Raw genomic sequence first — 22,973 nt, 5'->3', positions numbered from 1 at the left:
CCTTGTACGTTAGATCTACAATCAGTGAGTTCAGGCTGAGTGGAGAGAGCAGCTGAACTGGCCAGCTCAGCATACAACGTGTAGGCCCCAAATTCCAGAAAATATCTCGTGTCACGGCAGATATCAATCCCACAATCAACATCAAGAAGGTGGATACTCTCGGCATTATTAACTGGCTGCTAGTGGGAGCCTGCTGTGTAAAAATTGGCTGCTGCTTCTCTTACATTAAAAAAGTGACTACTTTTCAAAATTATTACTATACCGCACAGAGCTTTCAAATATTCAGCAGTGGTGGGAAAGGCGATATAACTGCAGGTCTTTTTTACTTTCGTAGGGTCATATAGTCATATAGCATGGAAACAGACACTTCAATCCAACTAGTCCTTGCCGACCACGTTGCCAAACTAAGCTAGTCCCACCTGCCTGCGCTTATTCCATATCTCTCCAAATCTCTTCTATTCTGAACTTATCCAAATGTCTTTGAAATGTTCTAACTATAGTTGCATCTGCCACTTTCTCTGGAAGTTCATTCCACACACGAACCATTCTCTGGGTAAAAAGGTTGCCCCTCATATACTTTTTAAATCTTTCTCCTCTCACCTTAAAAATATGTCCGCTAGTTCTGAACTCCCCCAACCCAAGACTCTTGTCATTCACCTTATAGAACATAGAACAGTACAGCACAGTACAGGCCTTTCAGTGCACGATATTGTGCAGACCTATTATCCTACTAAGATCAACCTACCCTGCATACTCTACATTTTACTATCCTCCATGTGCCTATCCAAGAGTCACTTAAAAGTCTCAAAAGTATCTGACTCTACTACCACTGCTGGCAGTGCATTCCACACGGCCACCACTCTTTGTGTGAAGAACCTACCTCTGACATCTCCCCTCTACCTTCCTCCAATCACCTTAAAATTATGCCCCCTCATAATAGTCATTTCCACACTGGGAATAAGTCTCTGACTATTCATTCTATCTATGCCTCTCATCATCTTGTAAATCTGTATCAAGTCACCTCTCATCCTTCTTTGCTCCAATGAAAAAAGCCTTAGCTCCCGCAACCTTTCCTCATAAAACCTGCCCTCCAGTCCAGGCAACATCCTGGTAAATCTCCTCTGAACCCTCTCGATAGCTTCCACATCCTTCCTATAATGAGGCGATCAGGACTGAACACAATATTTCAAGTGTGGTCTAACCAGATTTTTACAGAGCCACCTCACGGCTCTTAAACTCAATTCCCCTACCAATGAAAGCCAACACATCATACGCCTTCTTTTCAACCCTATCAACTTGTGCAGCAACTTTGAGGAATCTATGGACTTGGACTCCAAGATCCCTCTGTTCCCCCAAACTGCCATTCACCCTGTGTTCTGCATTCAAATTCAACCTTCCAAAATGAATCACTTCACACTTTCTGGGTTGAATTCCATCTGCCACTTCTTTGCCCAGCTCTGCATCCTGTCAATGTCCTGTTGCAACCTATAACAGTCCTCCATGCTGTCCACAACTCCATCAACCTTCGTGTCATCAGCAAACTTACTAATCCACCCTTCCATCCTCATCCAAGTCATTTATAATTATTATTCATTATTATCTACGCCCCTCGCGATGTTATAAACCTCAATAAAGGTTACCCCTCAACCTCCCAGTGAATAAAGTCCCAGTTTTTCCAGTCTATTTTTATATCTCAGACCTTCAATTCCCAGCAACATCCTGGTAATTTTTTTCTGAACCATTTCCGATTTAAGAATGTCCTTACTATAACAGGGCTACCAGAACTGCACACAGTACTCCAGAAGAGGCTAGCCTAATATTTAGTTATGTGGTGTGATGTCAATTTTTGTTTGATTAATGAAACTGTCTCAAAATAATCATTTTGAGAGAGCTAGATGTATTGCAACACAGATGTATTGCTGAGGCTGTATAAGGCGCTGGTCAGACCACGTTTGGAATATTATGAGCAAGTTAGGCCCTGTAACTAAAGAAGAATGTACTGGCCTTGGAAGGAGTCCAGAGGAGGTTTACCAGAATGATCCTGAGGATGAAGGGAGTGTCGTATGCGGAGTGGTTGAGGATTCTGGGTCTGTGCTTGATGGAGTTTAGAAAGGTGAGGGGGACCTCACTGAAACTTCCAGAACACTGAGAGGCCTGGATAGAGCAGATGTGGAGAAGATGTGTACCACTGGGAGGTGAGACTAGGACCCGAGGGCAGGAGAATGGGGGTTGAGAAACATTTCAGTCATGATCGAAAGGCCAAGCAGAGCAGACGTGCCAATTGGCCTAATCTGCTCCTCATTCTTATGGCCTTATTGTCTTAGGCCTTGGGATAATGCCGCAGGACAGCATGGTGGCTCAGTGGTTTACCCTGCTGCCTCATAGCACTAGGGACCTGGGTTTGATTCCACCCTCAGGTGACTGTCTGTGTGAAGTTTGCACAATCTCCCCATATCTGTATGGATTTCCTTCAGGTGCTCTGGTTTCTTCCCACAATCCAAAGAGGTGCAGGTTAGGTAAGGTGACCATGCCAAACTGCCCATAGTGTTTGGGGATGAGCAAGTGAGGCGGGTTAGCCATGGGTGATGCAGAGTTACAGGGATGAGTGGGTCTGGGTCGGATGTTCTTTGGATGGTCGGTGTTGATGGGCCAAATGGCCTGCATCCGGACTGTAAGGATTCTATGATAGTGAAAGCCATTAACTTCATGATCAGTGAAAACTTTGCTGTTAACATGTCCCAATCTCTTCTAGTTTGAAACAAACTGTGGCATAACGGACCCCTGCAATATTCCAGTTTTGTCAGATGGAAGAAACTTGCAAAATTAAAGTAAATTATCAACAGCATCTCAAGTTAATGCAGTTGTTCCAGATGCTATTTCTTGAGCTAGGATGTGAATCAGAAGGCACAAAACCTAAATATGGTGATATGCATTCTTACCTGCAAGGCACTGCTGTAACTGTGCCATGCTGGGTGTTGGATTGTTCCTCAGCAAGGTGTACATGGACATGACCATTCCTGGAGTGCAGAACCCACACTGAGAGCCATGTGCCTTGGCAATGTATTCCTGGAGAAAGAGGTGGAAGGGAGAATTACAGAGTAAGAAAAAAATAGAGAACAATGTGGATATGTATTTGCTTGCAACATTTAACAACAATGAAATAGTTACAGCTTCGGTGGCTCCAGCATTGACACCGTTCAACTGTAATTGTGGCAGAGGAAATAAAAATCGGGCAACACATGAAATAGATAGTAATACTTCACCTGCCTGAATGCCCATTTAAGTCCACAAGCGAATCTGTGATAACTTGTTGATAACAAACTAGCAACCAGCCTCTTGAATCTTTGCATGGTTGTTGTGGTCCTGACTTTAGCAAATGAGGTCAGTCATTCTTATAAGATAACAAAGCGTGAAGCTGCATGAACACAGCAGGCCAAGCAGCATCTCAGGAGCACAAAAGCTGACGTTTCGAGCCTAGACCCTTCATCAGAGAGCTCTCTGATGAAGAATCTAGGCCCAAAACGTCAGCGTTTGTGCTCCTGAGATGCTGCTTGGCCTGCTGTGTTCATCCAGCTTCACACTTTGTTATCTTGGATTCTCCAGCATCTGCAGTTCCCATTATCTCCAGTCATTCTCATAACCTTGCTAAACTGATTTTAGACTCTCTGAGGTTCAGCGTAATCCCCACCGCATCATTCAGGTTATAGCTTCTCATCAACTATTTTTTCTCGCATCTGCAGCTTGCAGCTATCCTTGCCAGGAGAGATTCTGCACGGTGTCACCTTCATCTGTCCTGTGCCATGCTCACATCCATTGTAGCTTGTCTGCAATCTCTCTGTGACATCTGTCATACAATTACACTTCAGTCACTCCCTCATGCTGCTGCTTTCCACTTAGTAAAGATTTCTGTGGCTTATCAACTGAGACCAAATGCTGAAGTACTGATATTCTGGACAAATATTGCTGACATGCCTAGTACTAATTGCCCATTAGAAGTTTCCCTGAGGGCATTAAGATTTCATCACATTCATGATTAAAGAACGATCAAGAAACTGACAGGATCAACAGGGCATCAGTTTTACAGTCTTTCCATTGAAGTTACTGGGAAGTAAAATCAAGGTGGGGCATAGAAGCGATGGATATAAATATGTGGCTGTAACGGGAGTACAAGGTGAAAAAGATATTGAGCATAAATGAGGCAGCAAGCAATGTGAATATTAAACAATGCAAAGTGAGGGAAGGCATAAAAGGAGCAGAAGGTACAGAAGTAAAGAGAGCAAGATGTAAATTGGACAGATTGCGAGACAGGGCAGTAAAAAGGGGCAAGGGACAGGTGCCTAACAGTCAATGTGAATAGGCTGTATCGGGGGTGGGTGTTTAGATGATTAGTGTATAACAGTAGGTGTATGGGGGGAGATGTCTAGGGGAGGATTATTGGGATGCTCTGTATAGGGACAGAGGTAATAGGAGGTCGGTGTACAGGTGTGGTGTATAGGAGGCATATGCATTAACTCTAATCTTTCAGTGCCTGTTGATTATTTTTCCCACTGGTTATGGTTTCTGAAACCGCTGATGTTAAACTAACTTACTTGTAGATGCCAGGAATGTGCTTATATCCTCTCACATTTCACACACTCCCATCCTGTAGCACCTCTCCCCCACATTTAGGGAACACTAGAAGATTTTAGCAAGTCTTTATGCTATCTCCATCCCCACTTCTTTCAGCAACCTGAGTACAAGCCATCGACACTCACCAACATATCAACTGTACGCACCAGAAAATTTGATGCATTTTCCAGTATACTCTGCCAATCAATTTTCACTCAATCCATCAGTTTTACCATCTTCACTTCTCTTGATATTTTGTTAGCATCCTCTTAGTAAACACCAGTACAAAGTAATCATTATGTTTACAGTGTTCTCCTGTGCCTCCATGCATAAAATCACCTTATTTGTCCCTAAAAGTAGCCACATGACCTTGTCATACTCACTTATTATTTACATGTTGGTAGAAAATACTTCAGTTGCCGTTCTATTCCGATTCTCTCTTTGCAATTCTTTATTTTTTCACCACTTTAAATTTCAACTTCTTGCATGTGATCTAGTTCTCACTTTACATATTCACCCAACATGCATTATACACCTTTTTTTGTCTCATCATAATTTCTACCTCCTTCATTACCTCAGGCTTTGGTTCATTCTAATTTTCATTCTTGTTAGTATATCCTTAGCCTGGAATGAAGCACCTCTTTCAGGCTGAATATTTCTCCCTGCCCTAGGCCAAGGGCACTGAAGTCAGTTGTCAGAGGGTGCTAGGCTACACAGAATACTGAAGCACTGCTTTTGGGCTGTGTTTAGGGCCATGGGACAGAAATCACAGGCACCAGTGCTGCTCAAGGTCCAGGCCCAGGATCTTGGCCCTGACTGGGCCACAGGAGCCTAGTCTCCTCAGGATAGTGGTCTCACCCAAATCCCACAACGACCCTGTCCCCAACCTTAGCACAGCAGCCCCACCTCCCAAGCCAAGCAGAGAGTCCTTGACATGAGTACAGTGACCCTGCTACCCAATTCAAGCACAATGGGCCCTAGTTATTGGATTCTGATGTACTCCACTGTCAAGGACCTAGCTGAACTTGTTCACCTCTGGACACACAACACCTGGGACACTATAGATAATAAAATGTGAGGCTGGATGAACACAGCAGGCCAAGCAGCATCTCAGGAGCACAAAAGCTGACGTTTCGGGCCTAGACCCTTCATCACCCCTCTGATGAAGGGTCTAGGCCCGAAACGTCAGCTTTTGTGCTCCTGAGATGCTGCTTGGCCTGCTGTGTTCATCCAGCCTCACATTTTACTATCTTGGATTCTCCAGCATCTGCAGTTCCCATTATCTCCGATACTATTTTAACCTGGGACACTATATCAGGTCTTCATAATAGTTGGCTGGCTCAGAGAGGCCGAGGTCACAGTGACAAATCTGGAATCATCCTGATCTGAATGGCTAAGTATCACATTGGTAATTACCTATGTTACCCATGAACAGCTAGAATCTAATTATCATGTAAATACGTATGTACTAGGATGGCACATTTCCATGCTACACTGCAGCCAGTTGTTAAGTAGCAATGTAATGGTCTACTAGCCACAGAAAACTGTCCAGAACTTTTTTTTCTTTATTCTTTCATGGGATTTGGATGCCTCTGACAAGGCCAGTATATATTGCCCATCACTAATTGCTCCTGAACTGATTGGTTGTTCAACCATTTCAGAAAGCAGTTAATAGTTAACCAGATTGTCGCGTGCCTGGAATCTCATGTAGACCAGAGCAGGTAGGGCATCAGGTTTCTTTCCTAAAGGGACATCAGTGGACCACTTGGGGCTTTACAATATTTGATAATGCTTCATGGTTACCATTACTGAGGCTAACTTCCAATTCCAGTTTTTATGTGTGAACTTAAGTTCCCCCGCCTACTCTAGTGGGGCCTCAAAGCATTACCGCAGGCTTCTGGATTGCTATTTATCTCATTATCACAATTCCATTGTCTCCAGTGCTTTTTGATTCTAAAGTGTGATTATTTCTAACTTCGGGAATCTGAAGACATTAAACATACGATGGAACACCAGTACCACTGGGTTAAGAAAATTTAAAACATTTCTGCAACAAATCTGGTCAGATTGGAATCTCTCCACCTGCAGAAGTGGTCATGATAGTGTGAAGTTATTTTACTGCTCTAGTAATTTGGAGGTGGTGCATTTAAATCCTACTGTAATATTTTGATAATTTGAGTTCTAAGAGACATCAATAAAAAGGACTAAAACTGTATTGTTAAAATACAACTCGTTTAGCAATGCCATCCAAGGAAGGAAACCTACTATGCTCACGTGACTCCTTTCTTACAGTAATGAATTTGACCCGTAACTGCCCATGAAGTTATCCACATGTGTCACATATCTGCTAGCAGTTCAAGAAGCAAGTCAACTGTCATACCCCCACTTTCTTAAAGTGACCAGAGAGAGACAACAAATATTGGCAATGTCAATTTACTGAGAGTTCGCTCTATCACCAGTAGCAGTGTGAGATGCCTGAGTGTACAAGACATTTCGTAAACAAAGTGCCCTTAATCAGAAACATTCTTAATCTTTTCATTGAAAGAGCCTTGCTGTCTCATCAACTTCACCAGATATTCCGAAATTAATCCCTCCGGCCTCACCCATCACTGGTCAATTTAGCAGAAACAATGGACTCAGAAGTTCAAAGTTTTGGAGAGTTTAACTTGTCAAGACCTTCTGCTGCACAGTTACCCTCCTGCAAGACCATGCTTACCTGCACTGGGTGAATGCTGGTTCTGGTGCTGCCAATCCCCTCCACAGTGGTCACTGCAGCACCATGAAGCATGCAGAGAGGAGTCAGGCAGGCATTAACAGAGAAATGGCTTTCAGGTACAGTAAAGGAAAGAATGCTAGTGACAACAGTTCAATCAAAACTCAGAAAATCTGGATTTGCTTTGAAACTAACTTTAATCGTGTAACTCTTTCTTGAAATGTTCTCTTTGCTCCAATTCCATCTGTCCACTCTCCATGTGAGAATCCCAGCACATTGCACTGACTGTCAGTGCAGACTGAAACATCAGAAGCAACTGACATGGACAAGCACCTGTCAATCTCCAGGAGAACTACAACATCTCTCCTTTTCATTCTTTCTGGATCTCCCTTTTCTTTCTCAACAAATCCATCACAATCTCTCTCTCACCCCTTTCATTTCATTTGTCCTTTTATCGCTGTTACTCTCTGTCACACTGTCTCTCACTTTGTCTCTCCTCAAATCTCTGTCTGTCTCCCCTTTCATGTTTTTTTATCTTTTTCTATGCCTTCTTTTCAGTTTGTCATGCCATTTCTGGACTCCTTTCTCTCTCCACATATCTGTTCCTGATTCTGCTATCCGGTTTCTCTCTCTCTGGTCAAAGTTATAACAGCCAAAGTCAGGCACATATTTGGTGTAGTTATGGGTTTAAAAATGCAAAACATGGTTTTGGGTTGAGAAACACATCATGATTGTGTGTAATTAAACAGAGCCCAAATCAGTTCCTGATTGGTAAGGGGATCTAGGGTTACAGGGAGAAGGCAGGAGAATGGGGTTAAGAAACATATCAGCCTCGATCAAACGGCAGAGCAGACTTATGAGCCGAATGGCGTAATTCTGCTCCTATTTCTTATGTTCTTATGATCTTAAACTTACTCTGGTCGGATTCACAGTTGAGTGGGGAAACACTTGACAGGCTTTTGGATAACAACCGGAATATTCAATAGAATATTAACTGAGAATTTATCTCAGCTTCCAGGCACTAACAGACAGATTTCCAAAATGTGAGAGACCTGCCAGGGCCAATGGTGTGCGAGCACAATGAGGCATATTGAATTGTGAAACTCACAAATGTCTCAAAAAAACAGCATGCTATAGGCAGCAGCTTCTGCTCGCGCTTGAGTTCTGACAGCCTGAAGTTACTGTATTGTGGTAATTTCTCAGAGTGTGGAAATGCTTTCAGCCACTTTGGAGACGACTCGCCTTCATCTCAACAGCCCCATTCACTGCAGCAGGGAGGTAAGTTATGTAAGTTAACGGTAAACTGATCCTCTGACAAGAACAGGAGCAGCAACTGATGAGCAGCAGCACCAGGAACCAGGAGTAGCAAAAACACCATAACATGCAGCTCCACAAGACAGAGGAAATAGATATCAAGCCCGAGCCTGAAAGAACTGACCTTGAAGGTCGATATACAGAGGTTGACTTTCCTCAATATGACAGCAGGAGGCTGATGCTTTTGTGGTTGGTCATAGCTGACATTTGCGAAGTCCCTGGAAGAAGATTTCTTTCCAAGAGGGCTACCTGAGAATACATTGCCAGTGGTAGTTAAGATCACCTTAGTCATCCCCTTTCTTTTCCTCAGGGTCCATCCAGGGATCCACAGGTGACATCACTAGTATTTCACAATTTGCAATAGACAAATGCACTTTGTAGACGATGCTGCAGTTGAAAAATGGAAAAGATCACGGAACACAGATAAAATCAAGAACAAGGGGCTGTTTTCCAAACCAATTATGTGAACCTTATCCACTGACGTGACCAGTCAAACAGAGAAGGCTGCCAGCTACCCTACAGTGGCTGCTAACACGTGACAATCTAGGTACTCTTGGTTCAGTCACTAATCTCAGGAAATTCCACTTCCTCAACATCTAGGCACCCTTTTCTGAGTGCATATGTGTGGTGTGCGTGGCATGTGCGAGCAACCAGCCCCCTTCCCCTCCCAAACACAATTCATTCTGACACTCAACAATTCAATCATAGCATTCACACCTCATTCTTCTTGTCAAACCTGATCATAACATTCACCTGAAGGCTTCTGTTTCAGGAGAATGGCATTTGCAACAAAGTCCAGGCCAAAAGAACTTGAATTTCAAATCAAGTTCCATCATTCATTGGAATAAACCTTAATATAGCACGATTAACATTGCCATACACACCCAACTGAATCATAGAATCCCTACAGTGTGGAAACAGGCCCTTCGGCCCAACAAGTCCACATCAACTCTCAGAGCATCCGACCAAGACCCACCCTGCTATGACCCACCTAATCTACACATCCCTGAATACTACTGGCAATTTAGTATGGCCAATCCACACATCTTTGGATTGTAGGATGAAACCAGAGCACCCAGAGAAAACCCGCACAAACACAAGGAGAACATGCAAACTCCACACAGTCGTCCAAGACTGGAGTCGAACCTGTGTCCCTGGTGCTGCGAGGCAGCAGTGCTACCCACTGAGCCACCTGGTACAATCTCCTTGGTACAATGATTAAGTCTTTTTCATCCACTTCTTTTACAGTAGCTCTGGCAAGGCACAATGCATATGGTTTCAGCAGAGCTGCAAGCAGGCTGCTCATTTCCCTACTTAAATAGATAAGAGGCCCTTAGAGAACATTTGGAGCCCATGAGTGCCATATCAGAAATTGCTCCACCAGCACTTGTGCAGAGGCAAACTCTATTAATGGGGCAGGAAGTCTCTGTGTCAGCAGCTGAGGGAGTGACCAGGAGTGAGAAGTGGGAGCACCTTTAGAACTGCATACCCCCTCTCATGTTCCTCCTGCACTTTCCTTTGGATATCAGTGAGATGTTAAACCACCATGGCGAGAGTTTGCTCCATTCTGTATGAAGTGCCAGTCATGGTAAGTAAACTGTTGATCCAGCCTATCATGGAGTCTGTGGATGGAACTGTCTGATTCTCTCTGCACTCTTCCCAAGGAGGCACAAAGCAGCTCAAATGCCCAAGACATCATGGAATTCATGTCTGAGAGCAAGTCCTCCAATCTCTCTCACCTAGGATGCTCACTGCTTTGAAGCACACAGGGAGAAACACGCTCCGACCTCTGTTGTGTAAGTTCCCTTTGCACTAATGAGTCCAAACTCTCTACAGCCAACTGAATAGAGTTAGAGATCTTCTGCAGCTTCTGATGGATCTCTCCACTGCTGACCCTGTTACCTGCTCACATGATGTGCTCCTTACTATGTGACAGACTGGCTTATCTGTGCTGCTGCAAGCTGTGAATATCTGAACTAATGGAGAGTCTGCGTGAGTCAGCATTACAGACCATCCTCCTCCCTCCCTCCAGAACCCCTTAGCATCCTCCAGCATAACTCTTTAGCAGCCTTGGCAGACCTGTGAGAGAACAGAGAGATGAGTTAGTGCTGACATGGGAAAAGGTTACAAAAATCAACATAGTGCATACTACGACACTTTGATTAGTACTGGCATTAATTCGATATGAGTGAGTACAAAGTGCCAAGTAAAAGTTCATTACTTAATGCTGCAACAGGACCCTATCTGTGCCACCTTCCAATCACCAAGATGTCCACCTCCAGTGCAGTCAGGTTTCCTGCCACTGGTTTTCTGCATCTCCCAGGTGTTGTGCTCTCTTCTATGATGACCAAAGGCACAGGTAATGTGAGTATGAGAAGTAAAATTTACACAAAGATTTAAATGAACACTTTTGAGGATGGCTGCAAAGTGTGAAAAACAATAGGATGAAAGTGAACATGAGCGTCATCCATTCAGGTGGAGTTTTGAGGAGGTACCTGGAGAGATAGGAAGGTGTTCATTGCAAGAAATGTTGATCAGATGAACACTCGACTTTCTGGATAAGAAAAGATCATGTAACCTTTTACTACAGTGAATCAGGTTGTGGTCCCAATCACATTCCTGCTAATCACAACTTCCACTACTTCCAGCCACACTGTATTCACTGGATTCTTGGCTTTCTCCTCCTGTTCACAGAGGAGATAATCTATCTGCTGGTTCTGAGCTCCTCCTATATGACTTGCAGCAGAGAATTTTAAAAAAAAAGGACAACCTTCCTGAGACACCTTCCATCTCTGCCTTCAATTTGGTTCAGCAGTGAGCTTTTTTGTAAATAATCTAACCCTTGTAAGGTCCCTTTAAATAGAGAGCCTTCATTGATTGCGTGCAGGTTTACATCATAACTGTATCCTGCGATTGGTAAGAAAACCTGAAGCTAAGAATTTAATGCCCGCAGACGAGTTAAAGAGCTACAGAAAAGATCCTTTCAATTGCAAACAGGTCCGTTAAAGTTTCACCCTTGGTCTCTCTCAATGTCTCTGTTTCGATTTGTCTTACTCTCCTACTTGTCCATCTCTCTCTCCATCTCACTTTCCCTCTGTTACTCTCTATCTGGTTCTCTGTCTCATCATGAGGTTTCTGAAATCTGATGCAAGTATGTTGGACCACAAGATTTTCATGTTCCTCAAACATCTAGGCAAAGAATCTTTCATTATTCATTATTCAGTGTTTCAGTCTAGGGTGTTCATTGACACTGTTGTGATTCTAGTCGATCCTTTTCCTTCCTTTACCTTTTGCACTGATTTACAGAACTGGGTTGTGCCTGCTTCAGTCTGCTCTATCTCAATGGAGGATCCCACAATGACAGTGCTTAAACACTTAAGATAAGGATACAGAATCTTCTTTTCTTGGGCATTATATTTGGAAATCATCACAGTGCACGATCCACAGCCTCCTCCACCACAGCCATACTTAGTTCCTGTTAGCTTGACTGAAAGCACACAAGTCAAGGGAAAGTTTCAATTGAAATTCACAATTATATATTACTACTTGCAAACAGGCTTGGAAAATCTGACTGGACAGTAAAGATTACAGATGAATACTGGGTTAGTGGATCTAGGGTGATGCTCTGGACAACGGGACACTACATTCATTAATCCCGCCTCCTTGACCTGTCCATCTTCCCTGGACCGACCTATCCCCTCCCTACCTCCCCACCTATACTCTTCTCTCTACCTAAGATAATAAAATGTGAGGCTGGATGAACACAGCAGGCCAAGCAGCATCTCAGGAGCACAAAAGCTGACGTTTCGGGCCTAGACCCTTCATCAGAGAGGGGGATGGGGAGAGGGAACTGGAATAAATAGGGAGAGAGGGGGAGGCGGACCGAAGATGGAGAGTAAAGAAGATAGGTGGAGAGAGTATAGGTGGGGAGGTAGGGAGGGGATAGGTCAGTCCAGGGAAGACGGACAGGTCAAGGAGGTGGGATGAGGTTAGTAGGTAGATGGGGGTGCGGCTTGGGGAGGGAGGAAGGGATGGGTGAGAGGAAGAACCGGTTAGGGAGGCAGAGACAGGTTGGACTGGTTTTGGGATGCAGTGAGTGGGGGGGAAGAGCTGGGCTGGTTGTGTGGTGCAGTGGGGGGAGGGGAGGAACTGGGTTGGTTTAGGGATGCAGTTGGGGAAGGGGAGAATTTGAAACTGGTGAAGTCCACATTGATACCATTAGGCTGCAGGGTTCCCAGGCGGAATATGAGTTGCTGTTCCTGCAACCTTTGGGTGGCATCATTGTGGCACTGCAGGAGGCCCATGATGGACATGTCATCTAGAGAATGGGAGGGGGAGTGGAAATGGTTTGCGACTGGAAGGTGCAGTTGTTTGTTGCGAACTGAGCGGAGGTGTTCTGTAAAGCAGTATCCAAGCCTCCGCTTGGTTTCCCCAATGTAGAGGAAGCCACACCGGGTACAGTGGATGCAGTATACCACATTGGCAGATGTGCAGGTGAACCTCTGCTTAATGTGAAATGTCATCTTGGGGCCTGGGATAGGGGTGAGGGAGGAGGTGTGGGGGCAAGTGTAGCATTTCCTGCGGTTGCAGGGGAAGGTGCCGGGTGTGGTGGGGTTGGAGGGCAGTGTGGAGCGAACAAGGGAGTCACGGAGAGAGTGGTCTCTCCGGAAAGCAGACAGGGGTGGGGATGGAAAAATGTCTTGGGTGATGGGGTCGGATTGTAAATGGCGGAAGTGTCGGAGGATGATGCGTTGTATCCGGAGGTTGGTAGGGTGGTGTGTGAGAACGAGGGGGATCCTCTTTGGGCGGTTGTGGCGGGGGCGGGGTGTGAGGGATGTGTTGCGGGAAATACGGGAGACGCGGTCAAGGGCGTTCTCGATCACTGTGAGTGGAAAGTTGCGGTCCTTGAAGAACTTGGACATCTGGGATGTGCGGGAGTGGAATGTCTTATCGTGGGAGCAGATGCGGCGGAGGCGGAGGAATTGGGAATAGGGGATGGAATTTTTGCAGGAGGGTGGGTGGGAGGAGGTGTATTCTAGACAGCTGTGGGAGTCGGTGGGCTTGAAATGGACATCAGTTACAAGCTGGTTGCCTGAGATGGAGACTGAGAGGTCCAGGAAGGTGAGGGATGTGCTGGAGATGGCCCAGGTGAACTGAAGGTTGGGGTGGAAGGTGTTGGTGAAGTGGATGAACTGTTCGAGCTCCTCTGGGGAGCAAGAGGCGGCGCCGATACAGTCATCAATGTACCGGAGGAAGAGGTGGGGTTTGGGGCCTGTGTAGGTGCGGAAGAGGGACTGTTCCACGTAACCTACAAAGAGGCAGGCATAGCTGGGGCCCATGCGGGTGCCCATGGCCACCCCCTTAGTCTGTAGGAAGTGGGAAACGCAACAAACAACTGCTCCTCCCAGTCGCAAACCATTTCCACTCCCCCTCCCATTCTTTAGATGACATGTCCATCATGGGCCTCCTGCACTGCCACAATGATGCCACCCGAAGGTTGCAGGAACAGCAACTCATATTCCGCCTGGGAACCATGCAGCCTACTGGTATCAATGTGGATTTCACCAGTTTCAAAATCTCCCCTTCCCCAACTGCATCCCTAAACCAGCCCAGTTCGTCCCCTCCCCCCACTGCACCACACAACCAGCCCAGCTCTTCCCCCCCCCACCCACTGCATCCCAAAACCAGTCCAACCTGTCTCTGCTTCCCTAACCGGTTCTTCCTCTCACCCATCCCTTCCTCCCACCCCAAGCCGCACCCCCATCTACCTACTAACCTCATCCTACCTCCTTGACCTGTCCGTCTTCCCTGGACTGACCTATCCCCTCCCTACCTCCCCACCTATACTCTCTCCACCTATCTTCTTTACTCTCCATCTTCGGTCCGCCTCCCCCTCTCTCCCTATTTATTCCAGTTCCCTCTCCCCATCCCCCTCTCTGATGAAGGGTCTAGGCCCGAAACGTCAGCTTTTGTGCTCCTGAGATGCTGCTTGGCCTGCTGTGTTCATTCAGCCTCACATTTTATTATCTTGGAATTCTCCAGCATCTGCAGTTCCCATTATCTCTTCTCTCTACCTATCTTGTTTTCTCTCCACCTTCGACCCGCCTCTCCCTCTCTCCCTATTTATTCCAGTTCCCTCTCCCCATCCCCCTCTCTGATGAAGGGTCTCGGCCCGAAACGTCAGCTTTTGTGCTCCTGTGATGCTGCTTGGCCTGCTGTGTTCATCCAGCTCCACACTTTGTTATCTTGGATTCTCCAGCATCTGCAGTTCCCTTTATCACTACATTCATTCTGGTGGCTGGAGGGATAGCCAGTTCCTGGCTGGTTTATTATCACTTTACTTCAGCAGAGAGTAGAGAAGCTGTAAACCAGCCAACTGAGCTAACTTGTTTCAGCCTCCAGTATGGTGTACTGCCTCCCCAATGGTTTTTCCACCACATGCCCCACAAAATTAATTGAAAGCTGTGCACCTCCTTGGTTCATGCAGAAAGGCAGACTTTCCAAATATCTTACTATATGTACATGCTCTATTGATTACTTCAAGCATCACATTTGTGCCTGGCTCTGTTAACCTGCAAGGATTGCTTTGTACTGACATCCATTCTTCAGTAGCTGTTCACCCTACAGTTTATGCCTCCAGTTTATATACCAAACCTCTTTGGAAAGATCCTTTGGGAATGGATGCGATGACCAACTCAACTATTCTATTTGTTAAAAACAAAACCAAAATAACTGAGGATTCAGTAAATCAGAAACAAAAATGGAAGTTACTGAAGCTCAGCAGGTCTGGCAGCATCTGTGATGAAAAATCAGAGTTAACGTTTCAGGCCCAGTGACCCTTCCTCAGAACTGAGGACCCGAAACATTAATTCTGATTTCTCCTCTGAGATGCTGCCAAAACTGCTGAGTTTTTCCAGCAACTTCTGTTTTTGAATTTCATTTACTAGTTCCCTGATTGAAAAATCATATAAATCCTTTTTCACAGCATCTGCTCACAAAATGCTGCATGGTGTCAATAAGCCTTTGTCAAAATGACATGAATTCTAGCTGATGAATACAGAAGTTTAACCTTGCTCTGAATTGGTCTTCCAGCATGGTTTATATCTTTTAGAGATCATTTATTTCTTTGATTATTAATCCTGATGTATTAAGTCTCTGTAAACCTTCAATCTTAACTCCTAAGCAAATTTTAATGGCTTGCTTTTCCACATTGGATGTACGCAAGTCCAGAAACCCTAGCTTTGAACTTTTAAATTTGGACAGGCATGTTGAGTTCCAGGTCTAAATAAGAAATTTTGTGAATATTCTGAAATAATGCCTTTTCCCTTGGTTTTGCTTGCGATTAATTTGGCACACACATTAATTTCTCATATTGTTGCTTTATCATTTTTCTCCTTGGAAAAAGCTGTATTTTTAAAATTCTTAGGTCTGATAAGACTACGCCAACTTTACCTCATTGCTGTAAAAAGCTCATCTTTTCAGAAATGTCATCAAGAATTTTAAATCTGCCCAGTCTTCATAGAAAGAAAAGGAACATCGTTTTTAGATTTTCTTTAACTGAAAAATAAAGTGGTGGATTCACATCTTTTTCCCATTTTCAAACGGCAAGGGCAGGATTTTTGATTTTTTTTAAAATCCTGACTTTCAGGAAAGGTTTCTCAAGCCTCAAATGTTTTCTCTGGTGTGGTTGGTTTGTTCTAGCTTCTTTAGGAGCTTTCTTGCAGCTCTAACTCAGTTCTGTAACTATTGTTTCCAGGATCCAATTCGCGCAATTTTTGTTTCCTTTTTGGGCTGTCTGTCTGCTCTTTTCTTTACAGCAAAGATTATACTCACTATTCCACAAAACTGGTCTGCAGGATTTTCTTTCACTGTTTCTCTTTGGGCTTGTCATAGATCCTTTACATTGTAGGTTAAAGCTTTGAAAGCTTTGCTGTTCATCATGTCATATTAATAATATTGATCTAAGAATCAATCACTCCTCAAGGATTAACTGTGTGATTATCTTATTTAAAACAATAAAATACATCAAAAGTTATAAAATAAACATTAGAGTAGGGCAACTGTTTTCAGTTTGTGCTGCCTCTACATTCCCAACCAGACAGACAAGTGGGTGGATTTGCAACTTCATATGTACATCGCACTTGGAGTCCATTAAGGTAAAGTCTCATAAAGGCAAAGGGACACATAAAACAGCACACAGACAGTCAAAGGTACTACCATCAACTGTGTGACAAGTAACATCAGGGATGAGTAAGAGTCCAGAATCACAGTGCTTGGCGCTGTTTCATTTTATTGTTTCACGGGAGCATGATTAAAAGCAAGATCTTTTACAACCCAAAGGTGCTATGTATTTTTGAAGTGTATTCTTCTCTAGGAAGTTGATGTCACTGGCAAGGCTAGTATTTTCTGATCATTTCTAATTGTCCTTGAACTAAGTGCCTTGTTGGCCATTTCAGAAAATGGTTAAGAGCTAAGCTCAGTGTCACAGTTAAAAGTCAACCATATCAACTACATCAACTGGCATTACTGAGTGAGTGAGAAATGATATCCTGACTTGCTTTTTATTAATGGATGTTAATTTGTTCAAACTACATCTTTTTGAAACGAGACAATGGCCCCTCACTATAAGTTCTTCAATGATTTATAGACAGACTTTCTTGATCAATATAGGAACCAGTGTGAGTTCCCATTTTGCAACACAAAGCTGACTTACAGAGCAAAAGGATACGAGTCTTCCTGAGATAGGGCAGCAACATCAATTCTGGGTCTGCATTCTGTTCTCTGACCTGCAAAAATAGAAAGGATGAGAGGAGAAGACAAGATGACAAAATGAGAGGGAAACATGAGAGTGAGAGAGAACAAGAGCAAGAGAGAGAGAGGACGAATGATAAACGGAGAGGAAAGATAACACACACAGACAAAGGGACAGAAAAGCAGGCAGGAGGAGCACAAGAGATGTAAACAGAGTGAAAAAGACAGCAGAGGAAGGAAATGAAGAGGGGAGGGAGGGAAAGAGGGAGTCAGACAGAAAAGTATAAACAAAAGGAGCAAGAGAGAGAGGAGACATAGCAGGGACCCAGTTTAGAGAAATAAGTAAGAGAAAGAGAGAAACGGAGGTCAGGGAGATAAAGAGAGAGGGAGAGAAAATATGCTATAAGTGTTTTCATGCTGCAACTGTACAAAACGCTAGTGCGGCCTCATTTAGAGTTTTGCGTGCAGTTCTGGTCGCCCCATTACAGGAAGGATGTGGAAGCATTGGAAAAGGTGCAGAGAAGATTTACCAGGATGTTGCCTGGTCTGGAGTGCAAGCCCTATGAAGAAAGGCTGAGGGACTTGGGTCTGTTCTCATTGGAGAGAAGGAAGCTAAGAGGGGATTTAATAGAGACATACAAGATGATCAGAGGATTGGATAGGGAGGGCCTTTTTCCGAGGATGATGACTTCAGCTTGTACAAGGGGGCATAGCTACAAATTGAGGGGTGATAGATTTAAGACAGATGTCAGATGCAGGTTCCTTACTCAGAGAGTGGTTAGGGGGTGGAACGCCCTGTCTGCCAATGTAGTTAACTCAGCCACATTAGGGGCATTTAAATAGTCCTTGGATAAGCATATGGATGATGACGGGATAGTGTAGGGGGAGGGGCTTAGATTAGTTCACAGATTGGCACAACATTGAGGTGCGAAGGCTGTTCTGCGCTGTATTGTTCTATGTTCTATGTTAACGAGAGCTCAGACTTTGCATTAATGATCTGAAGAGGCAGTGGCCTTTTCCCACTGGGACTTTTCAACTCCAGCTCCTGCGCCGCAACTTCACTAATGTACAGCTTTGAGGAAAATTCATGTGTACAATCTCTGAAAAAAGAACTCCATAAAATGCACTTTCTCCTTTCATTCACAAATTCAGACGTCTTGGGAACATTCAAAAAACACAATGGCAGTGCGATAGCTTGACTTGACATAGTACAACCAACCTCATATTCAGCACGATGGATTGTGATCGTAAACAGGAATCTCTTTTCAACTAGGGTTTTGAGGGCAAATATCATGCCAATGCAGTGATGAGCTACCTCAACTGTGACAAATATTTAAACTTGCAGGCATTACATTTCCCATTCATTATTTTAAAGGAACTTAATCTTTATCCTACACAACCAATGAGGAAAATCCTTATTGTGCAGTGTTTGGTTCGGATACATTGTGTTACAATGACAGGTTAGAATCCCAAAATATCACAGGCATTTTTTAGACCTTGATTCCAAAATTTTTTTTTTTAACAAACTGTACCAGGGACAACATGACTATAGGTATACAAGTTTTTGTGTGGAACTAGTAGGGTATTAAAAGAAGATTCAAACATACTGGACTATGACTTTTTGCAGCTACAAAGATAACAAGGGTTGATCACCCTCTGCTCAGCTGTAAACCACCTCCTGCAGATTACGTTGGAAAATGCAGACACATGTTGTTTTTCCCTTTGATGTATAAGGGCAAAGGTTAAAAAAAAAGCGAGTTTCAACTCTGCTGGAGTTAACTAGAGAGACTGAATGCTCTTGTGTGCACAACCATAGGTTCAAGGGTTAGCTTACTGTGAAGGTCACTATGAAGATCCTTTGAAGAACTATCCCCTGGAAAATCAGGACAATGGAACTTCAGTCAGGGTACAAAATGCTGAATTTCAAAAGTCAACTATACAACCATCAATGGCAATGCTACCAGTAACGTCCACCATAACAGGGTCAATGTTCAGCTATCTACTCTTCACAACCAAGTAGTTGATCTGTATATCTCAAACTTTTTCTTCTTTTTTGACTCATTCTTATTTTTATTTCATGTGTATGTATTTGCATAAGTAATTCTTCTCACATTTAGCAGTAAGCTCGCTCGTTTGTTAACTCATGAAAGCTGGGCTAAATTGGTTCCATTTAAAACCTAAGTTCAATTATGTCTGGGATATAAGTATCCATAAGAAAAGGAATTCATTGTTAAACTTTGTTGTGACCAGTGGGGGGGGCGCAGGTGAGTAAAGGGGAGGAGCCTGTTCATCCCTCCTCATCCAGGAATTTTACTGATTTGGGATTTCATGTATAGAACCATAACAAGGTGGGGAAACCTCTCCAGGGGTCTAAGAGGAAAGTCTGCCTTCACACTGATGAACAGGAACATCTTCTTACCATATGGATTATATTCAAACTTAGTTAGGAGAGAACATTCCTGATACCTCATTCCTCATTCTAAGTGTGTTTTCACGTCAGCACGCACTACACTTCCCATCAATTACTATAATGGGATTTAATCTTTATCCTACACAACTAATGAGAAAAACCTTGTTGTGCAGTGTCGGTTTAGATTTGTAACATGCTGCCTTATTGGCTGTTGCTAATTGTATCTTTCAAAAGAGAATCAAATATACTTAATGAAAAATGTCAGGTAAGAGGAAAGAGCTGAGAATTGGATTAAAACTTGAACAAGCTGGCGCACGGTGTTGTTCAAATAGCTGCCTTTGTGCTCCAATCTTCTGAATCCATTCCAGCTTGCTCCTCATATCATAGAACATAGAACATTACAGCACAGTACAGGCCCTTCGGCCCTCAATGTTGTGCCGACCTGTCATACCGATCTCAAGCCCATCTAACCTACACTATTCCACGTACGTCCATATGCTTGTCCAATGACGACTTAAATGTACCTAAAGTTGGCGAATATACTACCGTGGCAGGCAAAGCGTTCCATTCCCCTACTACTCTCTGAGTAAAGAAACTACCTCTGACATCTGTCCTATATCTTTCACCCCTCAATTTAAAGCTATGCCCCCTCGTGCTCGCCGTCACCATCCTAGGAAAAAGGCTCTCCCTATCCACCATATCTAACCCTCTGATTATTTTATATGTTTCAATTGTCACCTCTCAACCTTCTTCTCTCTAATGAAAACAGCCTCAAGTCCCTCAGCCTTTCCTCATAAGACCTTCCCTCCATACCAGGCAACATCCTAGTAAATCTCCTCTGCACCCTTTCCAAAGCTTCCACATCCTTCTTATAATGTGGTGACCAGAACCGTACGCAATACTCCAAGTGCGGCCGCACCAGAGTTTTGTACAACTTCACCATAACCTCTTGGTTCCGGAACTCGATCCCTCTATTAACAAAAGCTAAAACACTGTATGTTTTCTTAACAGTCCTGTCAACCTGGGTGGCAACTTTCAAGGATCTGTGTACATGGACACCGAGATCTCTCTGCTCATCTACATTGCTAAGAATCTTACCATTAGCCCTGTACTTTGCCTTCCGGTTACTCTGACCAAAGTGCATCACCTCACACTTGTCTGCATTAAATTCCATTTGCCACCTCTCAGCCCAGCTCTGCAGCTTATCTATGTCTCTCTGCAATCTACAGCATCCTTCGTCACTATCCACAACTCCACTGACCTTAGTGTCGTCTGCAAATTTACTAACCCATCCTTCCAAGCCCTCATCCAGGTCATTTGTAAAAATGACAAACAGCAGTGGATCCAACACCGACCCTTGCGGCACAGCACTAGTAACTGGTCTCCAGTACCACCCTCTGTCTTCTTTCAGCAAGCCAATTTCCAATCCAAACTGCTATATCTCCCACAATTCCATTCCTCCGCATTTTGTACAATATCCTTTAATATCTCATCCAGTCTCTTCCATTTAAACCCCATTCCCAGCCAAGCTTCACTGTACCACCCCACTTGCAGATACTGATACCCCACTTTACAATTGCCACTTCCCTTCCCCTCCGCCTGCAGCCCAATCCGAACAAACAGGTTCCTGAGTTTCCATCCCACGGCAGAGGCCCAGCCTTAATCCCCATATGTGCCTATCTTTCTCTCAGAATCGTTCTTTTTGGTCATTCTTTGCTGATGTTTATATCCTGTCCAATGTTCTTTTTTTAATCTGCCACCTGTCTATGCAAAACTCTATGCTTTTCTTTCAATTTGATACTATCTTTAACATTTCTAGTTAACTATGGTCAGTGCCATGGAATTTTTCCCACTTGGTGGAACGTGTCTATTCTGTATATTTTGAAGTATTCCCTAAAATGTCTGCCACTGCATCTCTATTTATCCATCAGTTACCCCAATTTGCTTAATCAGTTCAACCAGCTCTGCTTTAATGCTGTCTTAATTGCTCTTTTTTTACTGAACTAGATTGGGATCTATTCTCCTCTCCCTCAAAATATGTAAATTTCAGTCATATTATGCTTGCTGCTGAGGCACACCTTCAGCGTGAAATCATTTATGAAGATCATCCCATAATGCAATAGAAGGTCTACTATAATCTGCTGTCTGGTCAGCTCTAGAACCTGCTGATCTAAGGAACTATCCTGCAAAAATTCTATGAACTCCTCATCTTGGCTACTTTAGCCCATACAACTTTTCCGCAGAAATGCTACAGAATAAAATCTCCCATGATTATCGCCGTGCCTTTCTGAAAAGGCTCTCATTATTTCTTCTTTTGCACCCTATCCCACTACATGGTTCCTGTTAGGGGACCAGTGCATCACTCTCAAAAGTGACCTTTTCCTTTGTACTTTTCCATTTCCACATTTTTGTTATTTCCTGGACATACTGCACATAGGTCATCACTTTCAATTGTGCTAATACCACCATTGTCTAACAAAGCCATCCCTTCACCACTTTTTATGTTACTATCATTTCTAAATGCCCTATATACTACAAAATTCAGGTCTCAGTTCACATCATCCTGCAGCTATGTCTCTGTAATAGCTACCAGGCCATCCTTATTCCCTTCTATTTACATTCTCAGTTCATCTGTTTTGCTTTGAATGCTATGTGCATTCAGATACAGAGTCTTTAGTTTTATCCTTTTTATTGTTTGTAAATTCTAAACTTATTTGTATGGTTGCAGCTTCAATTCACATTCTCTATCTCTTACTGTCACAGTCTACTTATCATTTCCTAAATTAATAGTTGCCTTGACTCTTACTCTTTGATTTATTTTATCTTCACAAATTTCATCTCCCAACTATTCAGTTTAGAATTGTCTCTACTTCTCTAATTATGCTGTTAACAGGAACACTGGCCCCAGCACCATCTATACAGATACCACTTTCCACAGTACTAATGTGTATGCCTCACGAACCAGAACCCACTTCTCCTTCACCAGTGTTTGAGTGATGCATTCATTTCACTAATCTGATTTGTCCTATGCCAATTTGCAAATGGCTGAACTAATAATGCAAGATTATGACTTTTGAGGTTCTGCTCAATAATTTGACGCCTAGCTGCTCATACTGGCAATACAGAAACTCGTTCATGACTACATTCTTTGTACCTACATGAACAATGACTGTATCC

General features: G+C 43.6%; 1 protein-coding gene across 11 annotated transcripts in view; it reads right to left on the bottom strand.

Annotated features, from left to right (window-relative positions):
* The window catches only part of LOC125453844 (aldehyde oxidase 1-like), a 121,858-nt gene that overhangs the window by 95,847 nt on the left and 3,038 nt on the right, over nucleotides 1-22,973 (bottom strand). For 8 of the 11 annotated variants that reach the window (XR_009445915.1, XR_009445917.1, XR_009445918.1 and 5 more), the window contains exons 2-5: nucleotides 17,349-17,421; nucleotides 12,026-12,122; nucleotides 7,325-7,433; nucleotides 2,947-3,066 (exon numbers count right to left, since the gene is read on the bottom strand). Coding sequence is in view for 7 of the 11 variants with exons in the window: in XM_059647034.1 (XP_059503017.1) it covers nucleotides 2,947-3,066; nucleotides 7,325-7,433; nucleotides 12,026-12,122; nucleotides 17,349-17,421 (399 nt within the window). In the remaining 4 variants the exon portion in view is untranslated. Of the gene's footprint in view, nucleotides 1-2,946; nucleotides 3,067-7,324; nucleotides 7,434-8,759; nucleotides 12,123-17,348; nucleotides 17,422-22,973 lie in introns of those variants that run through there. The other 3 variants (XM_059647030.1, XM_059647032.1, XM_059647033.1) reach the window with 3 other exon arrangements.

Source organism: Stegostoma tigrinum, chromosome 7 (assembly GCF_030684315.1).
Source record: "Stegostoma tigrinum isolate sSteTig4 chromosome 7, sSteTig4.hap1, whole genome shotgun sequence".
Lineage (NCBI taxonomy): Eukaryota > Metazoa > Chordata > Chondrichthyes > Orectolobiformes > Stegostomatidae > Stegostoma > Stegostoma tigrinum.
This window is presented reverse-complemented; position numbering and strand designations above follow the sequence as displayed.